Here is a 25,238-nt window from a genome sequence, read left to right as displayed (position 1 = left end):
GGGCAAAATCAGTCAAAAGATGACAGTTGGTCCTAGATACGACACATTTTCTCAAACTTGAACAATTTTTGCCTTGTTACTAATATTACATGGAAACAAATGAACACTACTGAAAAAATAGAAATGAGGAAAAGCCAGGTGAGAAAATGAGAGGCAGTGTGTTCAGTCTGTTTCTATCCCCACGGTAGGCTGAATCATTAGGTGGTGTAGCTGCCCCACGCCTCTGTGCAGCTCCATAAAATAGAGCAAAACCACGTCGTTTCTGTTCTTCTGAAAGTGCGTGTGGGTTGGAAGCTGTCCTCATGGTGGGCAGCCTGTAAAACACCTTACTTTCATGGGGATCATAGGTCACATTGTATCCTCCGTCTTAAGATGGTAGGAATGGTAACTAGGACCCTTATTTGCAATACGAATAAAAGTTTTTGAAAGTTGAAGAGTAGCCTGAATAAGACTTACTGTGTCTGGTCCCTTGGAAGTAAGTGTTTTGAAACCCTGTAGCTCTAACCATCACAACTGCTGAGCCCTGCAGGGATAGAAAATGAGGGAACGTGGTGTGTATCATTCTGATGTGGACACCTGAGGGTAGGAGTCGTTCTGATGTGGACGTATGCAGGTGTGGATGAGGAGGGGTTAGGTAGCAGTTTGCCTGCGGCTTGGGGTGATTTTCACATTTTTGAAAATTTGGCCTCACGGTCTGGCATTCGGGGAAATTTTCAGGTCTTGTTTGTGGAAGGAATCTGAATCTGAGAAGGTAGACTCAGTCAGCTCACAAGAGCTACCAAGGTGGACTGGTCCAGTCAGTTGGATTGTCCAGGACCAAGGAGGACGGCACTGCTTTGGGGTGACTAATTCTGCCACCTCAGGAAGTCTGTCAGGTGGTCCCTGTATCCTGCATGTCGCTGAGGGACAAGGGAAGGCCTGGGCAAGTAGAACACATCCAGACCCACTCCCAAATATATGTCTTCATTTATGTGATGTGTAACTGCTTAGCACCGTGGCTTTCCATAATAGGTTTTCAGTAAACACTAATAGAACTGAATTAAATCTATCAAATCTAAAAAGCTTTATCTCCTAATTTTTCAATGTCAGGTAAGTCATTTCCACCCACGGGAGCTCATATATGCTACCTCATGAGAGGGTGTTTACTAAAATTTGTTGAAAGGAGTTTATAAAATGTCCTAATTGCTAGCCATTTATTAATATCTGACCACAAGGACGGGATAAAGGATTTGTTTTTAGAAATAAAAACACTCTAGAAGGAAGCCCATTTCTAGTGAGCCCACTGTGTTTTATCCATTATCATGAGATGTGTATTTTAGGTTAAAAACCTATGTTTACCAGCACAAAACTTATTAGCCCTGCTTTATTTATTATATCCATAATCCACAAAGTGTTCCACCATTCCAAAATTCTGATTCTAGAATATTTAGAATTTGTTATCCGGTGGTGTGGCTTAGAAGGTATTATGTAGGATAAATGGATTGTCTCATCTCTTTTTCCTTTCTAATTGATGAAGCAAAGTACCATTCAGCAAAGTCTATTTTTTAAAGTATTTATTCAGTGGACAGCCAATCCCAAACTGAAAGAGATGAAAAATAACATGATTGAGAAAACAACAAATTGCCTCTAGCTTGATGTGTATGAGGAGGAAAGGCGCTCTTGCGACGTTCTAACGTATGATGAAACCAAAGCTGTGCGTAAGTTCTGATGTGGTTGAAAGTGAAAACCAGTTCTCTTAACGATCCACCAGCGCAATAAATTCGACCTCTGACCGGAATAAACGTTCGTGGACATAAGGGGTTTGTCTTGTTCTGAAATAGCAAGGTTGGTGTAAGTGGCGAGAGCCAGGGCAAACAGTGGGCTAAAGGAAGCAGCGCCAGGCAGGACGGCCTGAATTCCGCCACTAGCTGTGACCTGACGTAGCCTGCGGTGTTCACTTTCCCATCTGTAAAAGGAGCAGTTGAATCAGATGCTCTAACTGGTCCCCCATGAGGAAGGACGGTTCTAGAGATTTGCAGCCTGAACCTGGCGAGAGAGGAGTGGGTGGAGGCATTGTACTTGAGCCATCCCTACAATGAATTCACAGCCCATTAGGACCTGCGTGGGTGTGACTGAAGCATGGTGGAGGGTAAAAAAAAAAAAAGACTCAGCGTTAAGTCTCAGATTGTCAAACATTTGGGCGAGTCACAGCTTCTTAGCATCTCATGGTCTCTTACTTGTAAAATGAGGGAGATGATAGTCTAGATCTCTATACATCCTCCTAGCCAACATTTAAAAATAATTTTAATGGAATTATAGAAAAGCAGACATTTTCATCTAAATTGAATATATTTTCAGATATATATTCATTGAGCGAGTTAAATGCTAGAAGAATTAAATATTGTTCAAATGCAGAAAATAACACTCTATTAGAAATAATCCTGGAGTCAGTTAATTTCCAAATTAATAGATTCAGCATGATGAATATTCCGCTAACAGCAAAGCAATTATTAATACACAATTCTAAGTTTAATAATCACCCTTAATTTTCTTTTTTTTAAAATGTAACAAACGCTCATCCTGCTATTATTATAATGGCCGCATTGTTTACATGAAACAGGATAAATCTTTCCCAAAAAAGTGCTCATAGAGACATCCACAGAGGAAAACAGACGTATCGTTGGTTCAAATTGTCTCAAATAGCAGAAAGGCACTCTTTCATCGGTTTAGAACATCACTTGCTACTGTTTTTGAGAGCCGCGCATTATGGCATCATTCTGCTAGTAAAACTTAATGTGTTTTATGCTTGAATTAATTCAAGATAAATTTTTAGAAAAAGTCAGTTCTATCTGTGAGAGAGTAAGCATTTTCAAATTGTATAGTTAAGACTTCAATGGTATGAGAGCAAGTTTAGAAAACATTTTTATTAGACAAATTATTTAGACAAATTATACACAGAAAGCTCTGCCACTCATAACTGAGGCCTCCGAAAAGTGGTTTGTGTATTTGTATAATAGGCAATACATCAAAATAGGCCTATTTTAAATATTGTACATGGTTAACAGTTTGTTGATAGCTAAAATCACTGCAACATCTGGTATGTCCCTATATAGCTTGTTGAAAAGACTTTTTGTCTTAAAATCAGAGTCGTGAATGAGATCATGAATGTTACAAGGGAAAACAAGTTGTGCATATGCACTTAGATACTTGTTACCCTGGAAACAAAATGGTTTTTGCATGATAAGAAATTTTTCTGCCTTACACAGTAGACAATATTTGAAGATTTAGTACAAAAACAGTGACAGGACAAGATGCTCCCCAGAACAGAACTAGCATCAAAGTATAATATACCTTAAGAATATACTTTTTAATTTCTCCTAAAGCAAATCACACAGGTTGATTCCTATACCAATCCTAGCCACGGAATGAATTAGATTAAAATAAGCGTATGGCTGCGTAAAGACACAGGATAAGTTCTTGCTTCCTACTTACCACATTTCAATTTAAGGATTACAAACAAAGTTCATTCTACATTTCCAACAGGTAAGAAGGCTACCTTAAAAAGGGTTGTGCGCAAAGAGGCACTGTTTTTGTTGTTATCCTCCTATACACTTGGCACTAATGTAAAAAACACATAACTCCTCCAAATAGAACTGAATAAAAAAAGGGGCTGAAGTTGAGAGCCCAGTATGGTTGCTGTATTTTCTTCTTTAGGGTAATGTATGACAGTAATTAAGGCCACATCAATATTTCTTAAGGGCTCCCATCTCTCCCCAGCTACAGCTGTATTGATTGGCTTACTGCTTTGGAAGAGAATTTATTAACCTTCAATGATCTACGTTTAAACTCGTATAGAGCTCCCCGTGCTGTGGTGGACATGGTTCAGCTAATAGCATTTTCCATTTAGATAATTAATTAAAAGTAAAATTATCAAGGTTAGCTTTGTACACCGCTGAATAACAAATGCAAAAATCTATTCAAATGAGTTACATCTAGGAACAAATATTAAATCGCCCTGGATGTTTTAATAACAAAAGTATAAAATATTCTCTGTTGGCAAACAATGCGAGTCAGAATAACATTAAAGCAACCTGCCTTTTCTAACTGAAAAGACCCCCTGCACTATACAAAGTTCCTGTATACAACACTTTTGTTTTCAACTAAAGCTTTATTAAATGAATTGCAATAGCAATGGCCTCCTTTGAATATATATACACATTATATAGGTGCATATATATGTATATATGAGATACTAATTTATTTATTAACACAATAGAGGCTGCTGCCATATGATAAAGTTTACTGTACATAAGAAAAAACTTTTCATACTGTACAATCACATAAAGGTCATATGCACTGTTGCAGTGCAAGAGTAGTTTTAACTGTAGTCTTTACGGGCATATTAATGGCTTTTTTGTAATCCTACAAAATTGCATTCTCATATTATGTGGCCTGAATGGTCTTTAAATTATTCTATAAACACTGCAGGGGTTGCCTTTGGCCCACAGTTAAAGGACACTCAACAGCAGTGGAGCATTGTATGGATGCAGCAGAAGGATGTAAAAAGACTGAAGTTATTGCAATTATATTTTTAAAAATAGAGACATGTTACAGAAGAGGCCTTTATGTAAAATTAATCCTGCATATACTGTTAGTATACTCAGTGCACGTTTCCTATACTTGAAGTACAGTATATGAAAAGCGGACTAATAGGATCCTAGTGTACTACCTTCTGGGGGAGTAAATTGAGCAATGAAAAAACGTGGAGAGAAACGTCCAGGAAGAGAGGGAGGAAAAGAGAGAAAGAAACAGAGGAGAGAGAGAGGAGCGAGAAGGTAGAGAGAAAGAACTAGAATTGTTACTAATACTCCTGATTAAAAAAAAAAAAAATGTTACATCCATGTTAGTCCCACAATATTACAGTCGCTCCTTGCAAAGGGAGTCCTACAAAGAAACAGTGAAGAGATTTTGTTGGACGCTCATATGGAGGTGCCTCGGTCTGGATCATTACCCAGATTGAGCCCCAGGGTAGGAGTTGGTTGGTAAGGAATAGATGACATTGTTTTTATAGGACTCCTGAAAAAGCCCCCATTCGGTGCCCTGTGCCTAAAAGGGCCAGTTCGGTGCTCAGGCATGTTGCCAAAAGCGAAACCAGAGGCAGCTTTAGCTGACAGTGTGCGGCTAAGAGTCTGGATCTGCTCTGGGATAAAGGTTGTTGTGGTGATATGAGTGTTCCTGAAATCACTGATTTGCTCCAGTGCTTGTCGTGTTGGCAAAGTGTCAATGTCCAGAGGGGTCAAGTCAATTGACGAGGTGGAAAACTGTTTATGGGGGCTGTCGTCATCTGTGCACAAGCTATTTACACGTCTATGGAGGTGCTCCAGGTCAATTTCCTTGTCATCCTGGAGATGAAGAAAAAGAAGATAAGGTTCTCATCAGTACTAGCTTCATGGTTAAAAAAAAAAAAAAAAAAGTAGTTCAGCAAACATGATGGATAATGAACTGAACTTTGGGGTTTATTCATTTAACAAATATTTATTGAGCACCTAATATGAGCCAGGCACTGTGCTAGGTTCTGGGGGGTACCGATAGGATTCTGAGATAAGGTTATCTCTACTTTTCTTGCAATAAAAGTTCTAAAAGGAGCATATGCCACATGCAACTACAAAATATGGGGGCAGTAGATGGGTGACTGCCTTCTACAGGAGCAGAGACAGACCCAGGCAAAATTATACACATAGTAAGTATGGTTTTGGCCACGCATCCCCTCCCCACCTCTTCTTTATGCATGCTTCCTCCTTTTTCAGGGTGTCTCATTCCAAGTCGTGTTTTTGTTCCTTTCACTACTTGCTCCTAACCTTAACTTTCCATTCTTGGAGACTGATACAATATGTTGATATGCTAGTTCACACTAAAGTGTTAGTGACTGTTAAAGTGTTATTTCCCTTTAGGCTAGAAATATGTGAGATTGTTTACAGAGAGCAACATTCAACACAAGAGAATCAGTTTCTGATTGAGGGACTTCATACACTCAAGCTATCTAGTACCTGAATGAGGCAATACTGTGAGGTCAGCACGGGAACCTTTAGAGACCCCCTTCAAGCCGTGACGTGTGAGTGACAGCTTCAGTTTAGGGCCACGTTAATGCTAAATGGCCTCTAAATCAAAGACGCTTCGAACTACACTAATAGAGTCTTAGTAAGAAGGTGCTTAATGAAGAAAAAGAGTGTAAAACCTAAGATTTCTGGAGTTGAAACTAATTGGTAAATCCCTTCGGATTTCACTAGAAGTGAGCATTAAAGCCCAATATTTGAAAAATAAAAGTGGCAGGAAAGAAAATTGTCCTTTTCATCAGTCTTATTTATCAGCAAGTTCGATAAGGTAAAGTTATGAGGATTTAAAAATATCTATTGATCATAAGAGGAGAAAATATTTGTTCGTACGATCTGGATTAGCTGCTATGAATTAGAACGGAGGATGTATTTTTTTCATCGTGCAATTTTAGTGCTCCGCGGTGAAGAATATTTTGATGTGCATCAATTTCTTTCCTTCTCCTTTTCTCATTTCAAAGTCCAATAAAAATATCCATTAATGCAATATTATCACTGAGACGTTAGAGGGTTGAAACGTAAAATTTTATGGTTCCCACGGCAACTATAATATAGTCATCCATCAACAGATATAATAATGCAAAAATTTAATATCATATATAGTAATTCAAAATGTAAGGAGCTTGGGGAGTCCTTAATTTCCAGATTTTTGAGCATATGAAGCCTCGGCTATAATGTTGCATTAATGTGGTCTTTTGCATTGAATCAATGTCAGTAGAGATACCAGGAGTTTATTCCATAAAAAAAAAAAAACGACTACAATAAAACCTGATTAATTTTTAGTTTATACTCCACTAATTTAGACTGTATGATCACTCAGACAGGTAGGAAGCTAAGATTTATCTTCGCTAAGCCAAGCTTTTCCTTATAAATGGTGCTGATCAATTGTGCACATAAGGTGGTAGGAAAGAATCCTCAGACAACTTTAGAAAACAATCTGTTTGAAAGAATACATTAGCATGCAATAATTCATATGCAAATGAGAAGTCATTTTTATTCGTGCTGTAAAGCAGATCCTCTCAGGATATGCTTAGGCATCAGTTGGCCAAGGTCTAGTTACAGAAAGTTTAAAACTGTTCTTTGTAACTATCTAGAAAGTCAAATCATTCAGCAAATTCAGGTTGTTTTCGTTTCAATTTGTGGAGCTTTGGTGAATATGATTTCATTACATAAAAAATTTTTCACCTTTTTGGTCCAATGGAGATAAGATAAATAAATCAAGCAGTTTATTTTTAACTTCAGGTGGTCTCTGATAAACACACATTTTTTTTCTGGATGAAAATAAGGCACAGGGCACTTTAAAAGATATATGTAACTCTGAAATTATTCTTTCAAAGCTCTGGAAAAATTTTAATATGGCCCTGGAGTTAAGCTGACTCATGAGAAAAGGAGGACTATGGAATTCTAGATGATTCCACCGTATGGATTTGTTAAGCCTAGAGCCATTAAAGAGCTATAAAAAACATATGATCACTTCTATAGGTCTACATGCAGACAGAGGGAAGCAGTCCCTGGGGGTGAAGAGAAAACTCTGATTATTTCACTGTAACACTGCATTTCTTAGGCCGAATCTCAGAGACACAAGTAATTTACCTATAAGTTAAACAACTATTTGAGCTAACATGATAAGCATCTTTGTGAACTGGTCAAGGGTATCACAGCCCTTAAAAAAATCATGGACTTAAGGTCTATCCTGAGATTTGGGAGAATTTCAAGGCCCCTCATGGCTCATGAAATTGTCAGTCTTTCAAACACGATCGTCTCCCCTTCATGGATCTGGGATGTCTTAAAATGAAAATTGGTATTGGTCTTACCAATTTTTACATTTCACAAATTTATTTTCACTCTTCAAGGGAAGAAGAAACAAAGACCACCCCCAATCCGTTATCCCCTTGCCTGTGATTATCCTCCCCGGAAGCACAGCCTACTTGTGGGCTCAACATGGCGCTGAAGCTTTCAGTCAAGTACCTCTTTTGATGGGACCCTGGAGCCTTTCCTCTTGTTCCACCACGTCTCCAGCATGGCTATAAAGCAGGAGAGGACGATCCCCGCAGCCAGGATACAAAAAACCCCTGCAAAGCTCTTTATGTCCAGGGCACCTCCTTTCTGCTTTGTGTCCACTGAGGAGTACAGGTCACACTGGCCATTCTTGGGCCACCATTTGTGCTTCAGGATGTCCATGTCACCATTCTGCTGAAGCTCCAGGATCCTTGGGGTAAAGCACACAATCATGTGTTATTACAGACACAGTTATTGCCTCAGTCCACAGCATAGCCATTAATAACCCTGTCTCTAAAGGATGGTGGATGTCAAGGGGAAGTGAATATATAGATCAGCCTGCAGGTGGAATGCAAGGACACACAAAACATTATTGCAGCGATTCTTTACACAGACCTGTGCCACGGGGCCGTCCTCCCCCCTTTCTTACATGCCTCCCTCCCTGCTTCCCTTTTTTCTTCCCCCACCTCTTCTATTTTTTGTTTGTTTGTTTGTTTCATTCTATAATCCTAAATATTACCCTCAACCCCGGGTTCTTGCAACGTGTTTTTACAATTACATTTCAGAGGCACTGTTTTTATGTGGTTTCAAGTTGCTGCAGTTCTGTGTTCCTTCCCTACATGCAGATCGATGCTCTGGATCTTAATGCTTTTATGAAGAACGTTTTGCTGCTTAGAGCGAGTTGCTGGCCTAATGTCGCCCAGGATATGCTACACACAAAGAAATTCAATTAAGAAGACTTCTGTTATTTAACACAGTGTGGAAGAAAGCCTTGGGGCAAGTTTGAAGTTGATAAAATACATCATTTTGGGTTTTTCACACAACTGATCTAGTTTCCTTTTAATGCCAAAGGGGAAATCTTACCTTGGAGAACAAGAAGAAAAGTTGACCAGAGGCTTTCAGAAGTGGTCACATTCATATAAGAAATACCTTCTTTTATTCACTCCCAGAGTCTGGGGATAACTGCAAAGACTGCAGCTTTTAAAACGTATGATTTTCATAGAGGTTTTATTCTCAATTCCAAACACTCTTTGGGCTCTACCGAAGACCTGCCTGGTTCTGGCCCTCCTCCAGCTGCGCCCCTTCTCACAGAGCGAGAATGGTCAGGGCCAAGGTCATGAGCCTGTCCAGAGTCCGCACCGTCCCACGGTTCCCTAGGATTTCCTGGCCAGACAGCTCAGAGTGCCTGCCCAGCCAGGACTCATAAAACCCTATTCCTGTGTATGATTTCCGAGAGCAGATCTCACAGCCATGGGTGCACACAGGTCTCTAGGGTGGGGTTTGGGGGGGTGTGGACAACTCGACATGCAAGCGCAGGCGCACACACCTCTGTGTGCGAGACCCTCACTGTGTGGACGGAGCCGGAGGTGGAAGGCTGACTCCCAGTCCCGCTGGGTCAATGCAGAACTCCTAGCTGGTCACCAGTTAGAGACTCACACCTGGCTCCCTTGGGGTCATGAAGGTATGCTTGTCAAGATAAGAGGATAGAACATATTTTACCTAACAGTGTTTAGCTTGATTTATAAGTTTTATGCAGTTACACTTAGGATATGTGGAGCCGTATTTGCACTCTTGCCCCGGCTCTTGGATTATTTAGGGAGAGACTGCTTAACACTTTACAGAGGAGAACTAAGCCTGTCTGGAAGGAGTAAATAACTCACTTTCAGTGATGTATTTACCTTTTTTACCTGTTTCATGTCACCCACGTGTCTATGAGTTCAATGATAATCAACATTCAACCAGAGTTAAACGAGAGTAATACTAGCCCTAGGGGCTATGATGGGGAGTTAGTCTTTATTTTTAACTTTTATTTTATATTGGAGTATAGCTGATTTACAATGTTGTGTTAGTTTCAGGTGCACGGCAAAGTGATTCAGTTATACATATGCATGGATCTATTCTTTTTCAAAGTTTTTTCCTATTTAGGTATTACGGAGTATTGAGCAGAGTTCCCTGTGCTATACAGTAGGTCCTTGTTCATTAACTGTTTTAAATATAGCAGTGTGTACAGGTCAATCCCCAATTCCCAATCTATCCCCCCCGCCCCTTTCCCCCGGTAACCATAAGTTCATTCTCTAAGTCTGTGAGTTGTTTCTGTTCTGTAAATAAGTTCCTTTGTATCTTTTTTTTTTTTTTTTAGATTCCGCATATGAGAGAGATCATGATATTTGCCTTTCTCTTTCTGACACGTCCCTGTCATCTACCTTTGGGTACTCCTGCAGCCTCACCCCTAGCGCCCCCTGCTGACATTCCAGGACCATCAGTGTACTGGAGCCTCCATCACAACTTGGACGTCTTTCTCATGAAATTGATTGGTCTAAAGCTCTGTTGCTTCAGTGTGTTGTTCAAAAAGGGCAGTAAGTTTGATTAACTGACTTTACTAAAATGATTATGAATATTAAGAGATTACATTTCACCCTTATCCCAGCCCTATCCAGATAGAGTCATTTGCATTTCCAGAAGTGTGTTCCAAGGGACACTAGTACAGAGGGCTTCTGCAAACAGAGGGTCCTGTGGTCATCAACTTTGAGAAACACCCTCTTGGAAATTTACAAAAAAAGGGCAGCCTATTAAAGGCTTTGAGAAGACCTGTGGAAAAGAAAATCTGTATGATTGTTTGATTCAGCATTTCCCAAATTAGTCTCTGGTTCCCCTTTCCTTGTTTTTCTCCCCAAATAACATACGTTAATAACCCGTGGAGCTAAAATTTTGAGGACTACACTTGAGAAATAGTGCCTTGTGGGCATGTATGGCACCGTCACACACATACGTAATCACAGCATCAAAGTCGCTTGCTTGGCTTATCCATGGATACCATTCAGATAACATTAGGAAACCAACCCTGTAGGTATTTGCCTACCTAAAGATCTAGCTAGTCAGGGCACCACGAATATCTCGAAAGAAAAAATATAGTCATCCCTAAAAGGAAGAATTCTTCTTAAGTCTGAATTTATAGGTACATGTAAAAATAAAAGGAGACTACAGCAGCATCTTCTGAATGAGAAGATATCTGGGCACAAGATGAGCTCCCAAATTTCCCTGTCCTCCTATTCCTGCCACACGATATTGGTCACTGTCTGTGGAAGAGTTTTTCTTCCCTGCACTCATCATTTATTACTACCTGTGGTTACTTGATTAATGTCTGCTTCCCTTTCTAGAATATGGACTCATTATCTTCCATGCTTCCTAACACAGAGCAGCCGCGCATGTTGTGACTGAATATGCTCAATTCAGTTTTTGGTAAATGAACTCTACCCTCAGATTCTACTTTTTTCTTATCATTGTGCTATTTTCTTATGTATTGCATTCCCTCCTATTCATCTGTTCATTCAATAAACATTTAAAGAGTGATTTCATGTAAGGCATTTCCTTGGGTACAAAATTTATGTTAAACCACAACTGTATATTCAGCCAGAATGGCCTGGGCAACACTGAAATCATTTCAATACCCTCAATTCATGCTAATTTATTCTTTCATTAGTTCACATATTCATTCAGGAAACGATTATTGCTTACTCTCTCTTCTCGGTCGTATCTGGTACCACTTACGATGTGTCCTTATTATTTCTACACCTGGAAAATAATTTGGTTTTAAAAATAATCATTGAAGTACACATACTCTGTGTCACCCATTTTGATTCTCATAGGAGTAAAGGGCCTTAAATGGCCAAAGGCCGTAAGTGGTAAAGGGCCAAAGAATGTGTTTAATTGTAAATTTTTAGGTTCAGCAAGCTGGTGGTAGGAGTTTTTGAGGGGAACAAGAAAAGAGATTTCTCTATGTGCTTTCAAGTATCATCGCGTCACAAAGATGTCTTTATATGGTCGATCCCATGAAGCACAGGTGATTGAGGCATTGCAGGAGACCTCATCTTTGGGGATATATCAAGACAAAGAAATTGGGCCATAGGATTCCTCAGTCAAACTCTGACTAGCCCACAACAAATTCCGGGAACACAGGCTGGCATGGAATACAAGCGTTGGAAGGAAATGAAAGTGTTCTCTAAGCCCAGAGTTCTGCTATAAACTTTCGCCACACAATCTAATGCTCCCTGGAAATTCCATCAGAAAGGTCTTACTACACCCTCCTTTTTATTATATAAAAAAGCTATTTAAGGTTTAGATAAAGAAAGTTTGGCAAACTCTAATTCACTGCCTTAAAGAATAATGGATGAGTCCTTATAATTAATGAGATTCTTTTTTCAAAGGTTCAGAAGCTCTGGCATGTTTAAAAGAGATTTAATTGCACTTAAAGGAAAGATTTGCCTTTTAATTATAAGCAACACTGGTGTGTGTGTGTAACAATGCAAAAAGCTAGCTGCAAAATTCTTAACGTGTACGAAGAAAAATTTTAGTCCCATGGAACGATTGTTTTTGTTATATGTGAAACTTCCACAAGATGGCAGTCTTTGCTCATAGAGAGCAAAGTGTTACGATTAACCTGTGGGTTTGAAACGTGAAAGTATAAACTTCTCGGTGCTGTATTAGAAACAAAGTTGGATGTCAGACTGTGATGAACAACTGTAAGTGTAAAACCTCTTTTTGGAGTGTAGTCAGAAAAATTCCTACCATTTTACCCCAAAGTGATTATACGCCTACTGTGGAGAGTTATTATGGCGAGAATTAATGAGGCCATAAACAAAAAAAAAAGCTTCTTGTTCATTGCTTGGTATTTAGTAGGCTACCAAAACTCAAAAGCTAGAATTATTATTGTCAGCATGTGTGACAACCATTCTGTCTCTGGACCTGTTCTGGTACACACTTTTAAAAAATTTTTTTGGCGGTACGCGGGCCTCTCACTGTTGTGGCCTCTCCCGATGCGGAGCACAGGCTCCGGACGCGCAGGCTCAGCGACCGTGGCTCACGGGCCCAGCCGCTCCGCGGCACGTGGGATCTTCCCGGACCGGGGCACGAACCCGAGTCCCCTGCATCGGCAGGCGGACTCTCAACCACTGCGCCACCAGGGAAGCCCCTGGTACATGCTTCTTAATGGAGAATTCTATTCCCAGATGAGTCAGTGAATGATTCATGATTCACTGACAAAACACCGCATTTCCTTCTTTTGTCCAGAAGTATTAAAACATTTGTAATCTCACTGAACAGCAAAATCTTAGAAGTCCATAAAAACCTAGCTTCAATTTGAAAATGGCTAATAGATCAATCCTGCCTGCATTAAATTCTTTATTGATAGAAATGAGCAAATTTCAGGGGAAAGGAGCATGGAGGCAAAGGATCCTTACTTCATATTCAAATAAAAATATTCCACAGGTTTGAGGCGTTTATCTTGCAAAGCTCTTTACTTACTTTGAAGACAAAGCCTCACTTATGTGTTAGAATTACATTAATTATTGATCAGTTACCATCCTTAATCACTACGCTAGAATCTGATTTTCAAATTAATTTATTTATGAAAAAACAGGTTGCTGAAAGATGGATGCAAATTTCTAATCCCACATAGGTAACTTTGATTTTGCCTTTGAATTAGCAGCCTCTAGGGTCCTTTTTAATTTTGTTAATTTTCTTACACTTAAATTCCTGTTGAGCTTTAAAATGAGATACTGGTTAGAGGCCAGCTGACTTTGTAGTTGCTTCTGCTGGGAAAGAATTTAGGGGTAATCAGAAATTAAAAAAAAAAAATAAGGGCAGGGATTCCTTATTTTAGGCCATGTATGTAGGGATCCCCGTGATTCTTTTGCAACTGGAATTCCTCCTCATGTTCACAGAAGCACAAACTACTAGAATTAAAAGACTGAAGACATCATTTATTCTCTCTACTTCCCTCCACCCAATCTATGGATGAGGAAACTGAATCAGAGAGAACAGTAATTCCCCCAAATCATCGCATTCGACACAAAAAATCATTTACGTACCACGCTAGGGTAATCAGAGGCTCTCTGCAGCCAGAGGTGAAATGCCAGGGCTCCAGCCACCGCAGGCCCTGCCTTGGCTGTTCTGAGGGCTGAAGGGTACAATATTTTAGCAATATTCCAGTACGTCATCTAAGACGCAACTGTTGGGAAGCACTGCTGTAGAGATTAAATGACTCTCTTAGTGACTGATACAGAGTAAATAGTTGAGTTGGGGCTGGAACTCAGGTCTGTCCCCCGATACTTTTCCCTCTGTTACTCTACACAGCCTCTAATATGTAACGCTTTGGAGAAGACCTATCTCTTTTCGTTTCAGAGACTTGTTAGACTCCGAGTAAAACTGTCATCAATATGTTTCCCCCAACCACATGATATAATTGTAGTGTGATTGCAAATTTATCCATACTACAATTTGGGTGTACAAAGAAAATGTAGCTTTTCTCTAGAACGTAATTGATTTTCCTCAGGAGGAATGGGCCTGCTCAGCAGTGAGAACCAAACTAAAATTAGCTCTACGATTTAAAATTTAATCTGCTCTAATAATTTAACATGTCTCTAGCTTTGGCTCCATTTACTTGAACCAATTACTCCACCGTTTTGATTCCTCCCTGTTTCCCTTGCTCTTTTCCATGATGGCGTCAGATTTACGGAGGAGGACATTATGTCCCCTACGTGGGTGTTTGGTGCGGGGAGCCCTGGCCTCTTCCTGGTCTTTGGATCTGCTCTGGCAGGTCTCCTTTGAGGTTGCTTGGGCCTGGGCCCAGCCCTTAGACACTAACTGCTACTGAAGTTGGCAGAGGCATTAAGTCTGCTAAACTTGGCTAATGTCGTTCTCAGCTTCGATAGCGCTTGTGGCCTCCTCCCGGCTGACCTGACCTCTGAGGTGTTGTACACCTTTCTTAGCTCCTACCAGTTTCTTCATCCAGCCCCTGACTATTCTGTAGCCCTTTAGACACTACTACAGTGTCAACTTGTCACTCACTGAGGGTCCCAAGGGTGGCCCAGGTACTCTATCTCAGGATTCCTACCACTTGGGAGGAAGGGAGGCCTGGGAATGAAGATTGAAGCTTTCTTTGCTTTTTCCGGATGTGCGGCCCTAGCTTCTCAGCTATCTGAGAGCTTCTTTGTTGGTGCAAGTGCTGGTGGGTCCAGGGAGCTCCCTTCAGAAACTCTAATGGGAAGGGAAGCATCAGGCCGTCTACCCTTGTGGCTTTTAATCTCCCTAACGTCTGTCTCTTCTCTTGCTCATCTCCCATCCCTTGCTCTCCACTGGAAACCTCTGGCCAGGAGAGGGGCAGCTTTCCTTTTCTTTCCTGGATATCCTTCTCACCCACCAGGTCTTCAAACGTCTTGGCCTGTCAGAGTAAAAGGGAATTTTAGCTACGTAATGATAAAAACTCTATGATCTGAGACCTCCAGGCATTTCTTCAGTTTGGAAGTACGGAGGCAACTCAGAGGTAGGGATTGGTGAGGATGAAAATACATTATTTTAACATCTCAAAAACATGTATGTGTTACACACTTAGGAATTTTATGTAACCAAATTAAAAAGATATTTAGGAGTCTCTTTACCTAATAATGTTAATGTTACTTGTCACCGAGAAAGAAATTTGGGAATAACTGAAAAAAAAGTATTTGTTGACACAGCGAGTGGGTCTATATTGGCCTGGAATACCCACATTATTAAACTCATTGGCTGAAAATCACACGATTTTCCTCTCCATGGTTACAGAGGAAGAATTAATAATAGCATGCCGAGGATTCTCAGAAAAATCTCAGCTCAAGAGGCCGTTCATTCACTCATCACTTCTTCCAGTTTGGTCTTGGAAAAGTTAGGTAGACTTAGAGTGAAGCAAAAACACTTCTCAAAGATTCAGATTTAGCGTTTGATTAAGTGGTGGCCCTCTGACTGGCATGCCTGTTACCACTCCTTCAACATTAGAGCTGTAAAAAAGAATTCTATCAACTTCCTGTGAACCAGGCATTAGTTGTTTCTTTTTTCCTTGAGTAAAATCTCTAAATGATCAGTTAGGAGTATTAGACACGACAAATATTCATTGATAACATCTAATACCTCGGTAATACCAAAGAGCCCAAAGGAGGCTATTAGAAGCTATTTCTTTTGTTTAATTTGCACTTTTAACTAGTTCTTCCAGTTACTTGAGCCAAATGCCATTTACTTAAATCCAATCCACTGAGATTGCTTAAAATCATATAGGTGAAAAAAAATCATATAGGTGAATATGGCATTTCAAATAAGTTCACAAGTATCCCCTTTTAGAGCAGGGGTCAGAAAACCTGTTCCGTTAGGGGCCAGACAGTCAGTGCTTTAGACTTTGAGGGCCACACGGTCTCGGATGCAGTTATTCAACCCTGCCTTCGTAGTTACAGAAACAGGCCCAAGCCAAGTTTGGTCTGATGGCTCTAGTTGCTGACTACATTAGAAGAAATCCCATAGCAAATAACTCCATGAGGTCAACAAGCTTCCACTTCACTGATGACAACGACGTTCAGAGGGCTTAAGTGACTTGGCCAAAGTCACATCATTAGAAAGCATCAGAGATTGTTTTTTTTTTTGTTTTTTTTTTTGCGGAACGCGGGCCTCTCACTGTTGTGGCCCCTCCCGTTGCGGAGCACAGGCTCCGGACGCGCAGGCCCAGCGGCCGTGGCTCACGGGCCCAGCCGCTCCGCGGCATGTGGGATCTTCCCGGACCGGGGCACGAACCCGTGTCCCCTGCATCGGCAGGTGGACTCTCAGCCACAGCGCCACCAGGGAAGCCCCAGAGACTGTTTTAAAACCAGAGCTTTTGACTCTTATTCCAGTTCTTTTGGCTATGTATTTACATATAATAATATGTAGTAATGCCTGCTATTAATATGTGTGTGCCTTTAAATGAGTACAGAGTTATCATGCTGATTTTGTATTTGACCATTTTGAGGAAGAACTGGACATACACACAACATACATTGTTGTATATCAACAATGAGAATATAATAATTCAAGTGAATTTTGGATAGCCTTGGTTTTCTGATTTTCCTAAAACACGCATCTGAACATTTATTCTGAAATTGGGACCACCCATGTTCCAAGAGTGACTGTCTTAATTATTCAAGATCAGCTAGTATTTGTTGTCTGAGGTCTGTATTTGCTGGATCATTTTCCAGGCAATGGAAGCTGTATTTTGAAATCAAAGGGATACGAACAGATACTATACCGCTAAAAGAAATACCAGGGAAGTGACTATGATTTACTAAGAATGGGTAAGACAATTGAATGAGGCAGGAAAGGTGTTGTCTCTTTTAGTCAAAAGATATAAAAGTGGTTTTTAATTCTGTATGTCTAGAAGTATTGTAAACTAATTAGAAGTTTTTCAGGGTTGGTAAAGAGTTACTATAGACGATTAATGAGAAAGACAGCATGACTGGAAGGGATCTGGGCGGTGGGTTCATATCTAACTCCTGCCTGGTGAGGTGAAATGACCTGCCCACCTCCCCACTACAGGGCTGAATCGACAGGGCTTGATTTAATTACAAGCTCAGTTACTGCTGAAAACTGCCACATACAGGGACTTGCATAAAGAAGAAGCTTCCTGTCTTGCTTCAAACCTGATATCTCACTTTCTAATTTGAAGCATATAATTTGATAAAATCTTCAATTGGTCAGATCTGGTTTTCTTATTAAGAAAACAGTGTTCCATGTCCTTCTGCAGTAACTAAGGCATTCATTTTTCTGTGTATGGGAAATACAGTGTAAGCTTTATCCAGAAGACCTATTTTCCAAAGGAATAACAATAATAAATGCACGCATAATGTTGCAGAGTTTATAAAGCATTTATCAAAAACATTGCATATCATGATTTACTTCTTAAGGTAACCTTGTGAGGAAGGAATTATAGTGATTGATTGGATGACTGATTGATCACTTCCCCCCGCCCTACTCCTTATACTTGTCTAAGACTTTAAGAAGGCTGATGTTATTAAGTTCCCATTTTAAAACTGAGGAGATCGAGCCTAAGAGGTGAAGAAAATTTCCCAAGGTCTCAAGGCTGCTAAGAGATCCAGCCAGCTCTCAAATCCAGGTCTTCTGGCTCCTATACTTTATTTGACTATGCCGTCAAGATGTCTGGCATCCCTAAAGAAAACCAGTATAACTGGAAGCTGCCTCTGTATTTCCTGGTACTTTATTAGCTGAGGAACTGACTACTCAAGTTCCTTGGATAACATGTACTCCATCGTATCCACTTACAAACATTACACTTCGTGTAACACATCCTGATGTCCCTAGAGAGCCACATGAATATCACATGAGCTCATTAACCTGTCTGCGATTACGGTAAACGTCAGATGAATTCATTATCATGAGGCACTTAGGGGACTTTGCCAATGTTATCAGAACGAGGCAGTGTGTTCACAATAAAAAGTCCTTAATCAGTGTAAGTCAACATGTTGTGAAGTTTCAATTTATGTTATGCAGACTTCCATAGTTATTAGCCCGATGAAAATTTTCCTTAAACAATAGCCCGTAAAGGGTACGATACTTACTGAATAACACGTAACTATTTTGAAAACTGTGCGTTATTTAAACTTTAACACAAAATAAGTTTTACGTTCAAATATCGATGAGATTTTTGTTGGTGCTAAGAGTCATCATACTTTATAGATAAGTTACTTGGTTGAAGACGAACCTTAAAGTTGACATGTACGGTGCCCATTCAAATTGCTCTCTCTAGGTTAGTCATCTCCTCCCACCCCAAGTCTCGCACTGCCGAAGGGGGCAAAATCAGCCTTGCTCACAGAGAAGCAATTGCTTGAAAAATCAAATTAGCAACATGACGGATCTCAAGGCTTTGGTGACTAGTAAACTTTAATTATTGTATATTTTATGTGTTTATGCTGGCAGTAAAAGTCAAGCACTCATTATAGAAATGGCAGACATGATCTTTCATAAAATGAGTGCTGGGGCAGCAAATGAACAGATAATCAGGATAATGAAAGCAAGCCAGAAAGATGCTAGAGAGCTGAAAAGACCTGACAATGGCTCCCACTGAGACAGAGGGCATAATTGCAACTGGAAAGAGAACGCTTTCGGTGATCTTTGAAAATGTCAGCATCATCCTTAAGCTCAGTGTGATATTTAGGTTATAGAGTAAAGGGGAAAAATTCTTTCATTCTGCAGTGAGAGACTGGCAGTGATCATCTCTGTTTACCGTCATTCTTCAGGCAATAAAAAATCTTCTTATGCAGACCTTTCAAATGCCTGTTTATGAAAAAGGGTCATAAAGTCAAACTTATTTTGCTTAGTGTATTGTACACTTTTTGTGACTATTTTCATATCTTTGAGCCTGACAACTAAACGTTAAATTAAAATAAGTGGGGTCTTGACGTGTGCGCTGTGTGACAACTGTGACTGGTACAGCCCAGTGGAGAGAAGATTATGGAAAAGAAAACTTCTGAATGAACAAACGTTCTCATGAATATGATCATGAACACCGAACTCTGGATCATTTGAATAGCAACTTAAATATATGAAAGGAATTCATTATCCTAAGACCTGTTTTAGTAGTAGGGACTTTAATAACTGGTGAATTCTTTTATGATGCAAACAACATCTTCTAACTTAGAGGTTGTACATTGATATATACTTAAAAAAAACCTCAAGGTATATCTGTATTAAAGTTGGTGGATAAATTCAGTGTAGTTAATTAAAATTCTCAGCCATGAGTTAGATCATTGACAATAGTACAACTTAAAAAAATAATTTTACTATGTTTTACCCATATTTAGATGGAAACAACTTAAAAAAATAATTTTACTATGTTTTACCCATATTTAGATGGAAACAACTTAAAAAAATAATTTTACTATGTTTTACCCATATTTAGATGGAAACAACTTAAAAAAATAATTTTACTATGTTTTACCCATATTTAGACGGAAAGTCTAAAGGATTAAAAAATATTCAGACTTTTTAGGTGTATCTTGTTATATTTCACCTTATTCCAGCTCTGCTGATAAAATGTTTTAATTTTCTTAGTAGAGAGCATGAAGATAGTCATGTAACATAAAGTTTTCTCAAAGTGACTAGAACCGCAGAAAAACAATGAGGCGCTTCATTTAAGACATTTTAGACAGTGAGTTCTACTTTCTAACTTCTTTCCATCATGAACCTGAATGTGCTATATTTCTGTAAACGGGGAAAAAAACCCTGAACTTTTTCTTGGATGATTATCTGCAATTACCCTACTGTGTGATTGCACTGCAGTGTGATTATGTATTCCCAAAGGGCAGCGTGGTGAAAGGCACTGGGAAAAGCGGTCACCGAGCTTTGGTTTTGGAACAATGGGTAGTATAGGGACAACCTTTGGAGTAAGCGTTGTCTAGGAGGCCTCATAATGAAACCTACCTCGTAGGCACCTTGATCTGGGACCTCCAGCTTTCAGAACCACGAGAAATAAGCTTCTGTTGATTAAGCAAGCCAGCCTGTGGTATTTTGTTACAGCAGCCCCGGCAGACCGATACGCATGGATTGTGAAACAAAGCACAGTAGCAAGTGTCATGATTTCAGAGTAAGGCTGTCACTTAGGAACAACTTTCCTATTCAGTTGCCTTTCCGATTCTGGAATTTCTCTCCTTTTTCCCTCTGAATGATGTTTGGTATAGAACTGGTCTCAGACTCAGAACCTGCAGAATTTATGCTTCTTCTTCTCACTATCAATATTTAAGGCGCTTTTAAAAACTTGGATACAGGAGGGCTTCCCTGGTGGCGCAGTGGTTGAGAATCTGCCTGCTAATGCAGGGGACACAGGTTCGAGACCTGGTCTGGGAGGATCCCACATGCCGCGGAGCAACTGGGCCCGTGAGCCACAACTACTGAGCCTGCGCGTCTGGAGCCTGGGCTCCGCAACAAGAGAGGCCGCGACAGTGAGAGGCCCACGCACCGCGATGAAGAGTGGCCCCCACTTGTCACAACTAGAGAAAGCCCTCGTACAGAAACGAAGACCCAACGCAGCAAAAATAAATAAATTAATTAATAAACTCCTACCCTCAACATCTTCTTTAAAAAAACAAAAAAAACAAAAAAACAAAAAACTTGGATACATACAAATATCTTTCTTCTTTAAAATATCACTTTATAATTTGCAAAGCATTTCTTTTGTCATTATCTTGTTTTTATTACATAGTCCACAAATGAAAACAAGTAAGCCCTCTACTTTATCATTTACTTTATTAAACAAAGTTTTCATTTATAAACTTCCATTAACTCCTGTGATGTGAAATTTCTGTGTTGGGGATGTTATAGCCATATTAAAAAACCTTTGCAAATAAAAATTAATTGTGTAAACAAGTGTGAGGGCGATATTTAAATTGTTCAAGAAATGAAATTGTTTTCAAGTGATTCACATATGATAATCTGATATGACAAAACCGAGAAACTACTGAAACTGATTACAAATCATTATTCAACACAAGATCTCTAAAACCTTTATTTTGAATGCCAGTAGCTAGCTTTACTTTAGTTGGTAGGAGCCAGTTTTCTTTCAAAGTGTGATATCGTCAGATGTGTAGCATTTGTTTTTAGGCTAATACTAAATACTCACTCTTTGGTCATATGTTAACAAGTAGGAACATACATTTTAAATAGAATACTTGGATTCCTTAAGTAGTTTGAGGAATAAGTCTTATTTGAATAGAAGGACAGCTGCCTTTCTTTATGAGGCAGCAAACAGAGATACTCGGATATAAGTGGTTATTTATAAAAAATTACATAATATGCTATGTAGCAGTGAGACTTGTGTAATTCCACGCAGAAAGGATAATTGATGTGTTATTGCTCTATTTCACAATTTAGCTTTCCCACGCCTGGGAGATATGTTGGGAATTAGTGTATTCCATCTTCTTAATGAGACTTATCTATTACCTCAGATAATGTATCTATTTTCTTCAACCAGCAGGACTAACTGCTTACTGGAGTGAAGTTTTCAGCAGTTATTAGAAAGAAAATTTGCCAATAGAGGTAAAGGAAATAGTCTATCTCTCCATGAGTCTAGGTGTCGAGATAAAAGGAAATGGCGTGGATATGCTGCTGTTGTGAAAGGGACGCTGACACCCACAGTTTCTGTGCAAGCTCATGAGAGCTGCTTGTTATTTTCCGCGATAATAGCAAGAGCTTTATGTGCGGCAATGTTTACTTATTTAATGATATTATGGGAGGCTTCAATAACTCAGGGAAGAGGCTTGATAAAAAGTGAGTGTCATTCAGTCTCGAGAACAATTGTCAGAGGGGCTGTGTGGCTGTCTCTTCATGCAGAAATAGGTTTTGTGATACCATATGTGTGCATGGATGAAATGGAGGCATTTGCAAAGCCTATTTCTTTACTTTACCCCAAACCTGACATAACCAACCTTTCATATCTGTTCCAAATCCAATTAGAAAGGAAGCAACCTAGCTAAGTGGGGATCTGAAATATTTCTACGACCCTTGTTGAATGATTGTGCAGTGCAACTTGCCCATTGGGGGGCAGCTGAATGATTGTGCAGTGCAACTTGCCCACTGGGGGGCAGCCAGGTACATTTTTCCGAAAGTAAATTCATCAGCATGTTGGCAAATTGTGAAGACTCTTTACCGATACAAGACGCTATGCTGTGTTTATTTGTCTCTAGCTGAGTAAAAAGGATAAAACCCTCTGATAGAGGGATCACTGAGGTAAAACTCAAGCTACACAGATCACTGCAAGTAATGGCATCCCACACACAATCAATGGGCGCACTACCATATGCTGTAGTTATTGATACCCTTGTGGGCTTACTTCCTAGGAGAGGATACACTGTACGAGACTATAGTGAACGTGCTTTGAAGTGATCTTTCTGGAGTTGTAACAGAAACAGAGCATTTGTGCACGTAACCAGGTCTCACAGTGAGCACGACCTGCGACGCAAATCAGGAAATGTAAACATAAGGATTGCTTCTGTTACAATCCTTGTTACATTACAAGGAGTCCTTGTAAAGTCCTTGTAGAGTTACCTCTCAGTGAGTCTCCATGATGGTCCACAGAGCTCTAGAGATCCTCCAGGATCTTTCACATATAAGAATTTGTCTAAGGCATGAACAAGATAAGCTGGTATTGGGGCCAACATAGGTAGCGTATGTTAGAGAGACAAGCGAGGATGTTACCACTTAATGTCACTGATCATTACCTAAGACCACTGGGCAGAGTTCCTAGGTTTCTGAATTTTCTTTTTAACATTTGGATTCCATTTTCTTTCAGCTCTGGGCAAAGGCTGCCTATAAACATGCAGATGGGAAGTGGAGCAAAAAATGTCCAAGGAGATCATATCTAATAATTGATGGCAGGGGCGACTGGGTTCCAGCATCCCTCTGAGATCAGTGGTAACTATTCAGTCTCTCCCATCACCTGCTCCTACCCCATGCCAGTCTTATTACTTTCATTTAAGGATGTGATCTATATAAAAAAACGGAGGATACCAATACACGAGGTGTTTTAGTGGGTCCAAAACAAGTGGATGATATGAATTCGACCTACAAAACCGTTTGCAAATATGGGTGGGTGAAAGTCATAGACATAATAAATGGTTGGTGATCAAAGAGAAGTTAAAGAATGACAGTGAGGTACAGATAAGGGTTTAGGAAATATGAAGGAAGGAAAACAATTCAAGGACTGAGATTTTTTGCAGGGGGAGAGTGTAGTAGTTAAGAGTATGAGTATTAGAGACAGACAAACTTGGGTGGAATTCTTGTTCCATTACCTCCTGGGTGGGTACCGGCAAAGCGATATGACCTCTCTGAGCTTCAGTTTTTCTAATGAAATAATTCCAATCTTAAATGGTATTGTCTGTGCAAAGTACTCAGCATGATGTCTGACATACATTAAGTTCTCGATACCAGGTCGCTATCATCGTAATTATTATAAAGACTCATGTGGTGCATCCGTGATGACGCTGTAGAGTCCGCGCGCTCTAGGTTTCCGCCTTCTTTTTTCAGAACTGAGCAATGACATAGACAAGGGCTAAGTCCAAACCCACAGCGCTGCCTAGAGTCCAATGTTCATTCTGATAGTTTAGCCAAGAAAATACATAGAATGTGAGAGTGTGAAGTACTGAGACTGTGGGTGAGGAAGCAGGCAGCTGTGAAAAGCCTCGGAAAATTGGGAGGCAGTGAGGGTGAGACTGTGAAGCTTTCAGGAGGCCAAGCCAGGGGTCGGGGGCCTTGTGGAGACAGCAGGGACAGCCTCAATTTCAGTGTCATCATTCACTTTGTTCTTAACCATGTTTCCACCAACCTCTTGCCAACCTGGGTTTAGTGTGAGGGACAGGACATGATTTGGGGTGAGGACACTTTCATTTCAATAGAACTAGCTCACTCTCTAGGTCTCTTGTCAAGTTGGGACCAAGGAGGCCACCGAAGGCCGTCACCGTACAGCGAATTCACAGCTGCACAGGGAGCAACGGAGTAAATCACTGTCCTTCCCATGAAGGCTGCCATCAATAATACCACAGGAGCATTTTCCCCCAAGAACCAGCAACTGCCTGGAACTGTGGGAGACCCATTACAGCCCTGAGAATCTGATGTGGAAAAATGAGAGAAATAAAATAGCTCACTCGCGAAAAAGAAAAATACATGAAAAGCGACACTAACGTAAGTTTAATTATGAAGTCTTGTTCTCACCCTTGGGGAGTTCATATATTCAGATGCCAGCCACAGAGCAACAGAGGGCACAGTGGGTAGATCTGTTGTTATTGATGGGAATCTGATTCCTAGATATTTCATGAGATCAATTTTCATATTTTATACTGGCCAGAAGAAACAGGGTTGTCCATGGATACTCAGAATTCACAATACTTGAATCTTGTTGTAATATTCAAGATGTGCCTTTATTGACAATACCGGTGCATTTTCATTTATATAAACTTTTGGGGACTTGAGAAGAGTGATCTTGGCCCAGGTATAAACCGGACTTGGGAATTCAGTAAGAAATATTGCAGCATGATGGACCCTCGGTTTATTCACCTCTAGTTATCCCTGTAACACACCCCTGTAGTAACTCTTCCAACCTTCTCCACAATTCCCAAACCCTGAACCGCACTTACACCTGTCTCATTCCCAGCGGAGGACCTTATTTCCTACTTTATCGGGAAGATTAAGCCACTGGGTAGAAACGCCCATATGTCTTTTTTTTTTTTTTTTTTGCGGTACGCGGGCCTCTCACTGTTTTGGCCCCTCCCGTTGCGGAGCACAGGCTCCGGACGCGCAGGCTCAGCGGCCACGGCT

The 25,238-nt window shown here is 40.1% G+C and overlaps 1 protein-coding gene across 2 annotated transcripts in view; it reads right to left on the bottom strand.

Moving 5' to 3' along the window:
• Window positions 1-4,958: 4,958 nt before the first annotated feature.
• GRID2 (glutamate ionotropic receptor delta type subunit 2) overlaps window positions 4,959-25,238 on the bottom strand; it is a 1,406,179-nt gene continuing 1,385,899 nt past the window's right edge. For both annotated transcript variants that reach the window (XM_024126697.2, XM_024126698.2), the window contains 2 exons: window positions 8,058-8,298; window positions 4,959-5,381 (listed from right to left, as the gene is read on the bottom strand). In XM_024126697.2, coding sequence (XP_023982465.1) covers window positions 4,959-5,381; window positions 8,058-8,298 — 664 coding nt within the window. The remainder of the gene's footprint in view (window positions 5,382-8,057; window positions 8,299-25,238) is intronic.

Source organism: Physeter macrocephalus, chromosome 7, assembly GCF_002837175.3.
Source record: "Physeter macrocephalus isolate SW-GA chromosome 7, ASM283717v5, whole genome shotgun sequence".
NCBI classification, from domain to species: Eukaryota; Metazoa; Chordata; class Mammalia; order Artiodactyla; family Physeteridae; genus Physeter; species Physeter macrocephalus.
This window is presented reverse-complemented; position numbering and strand designations above follow the sequence as displayed.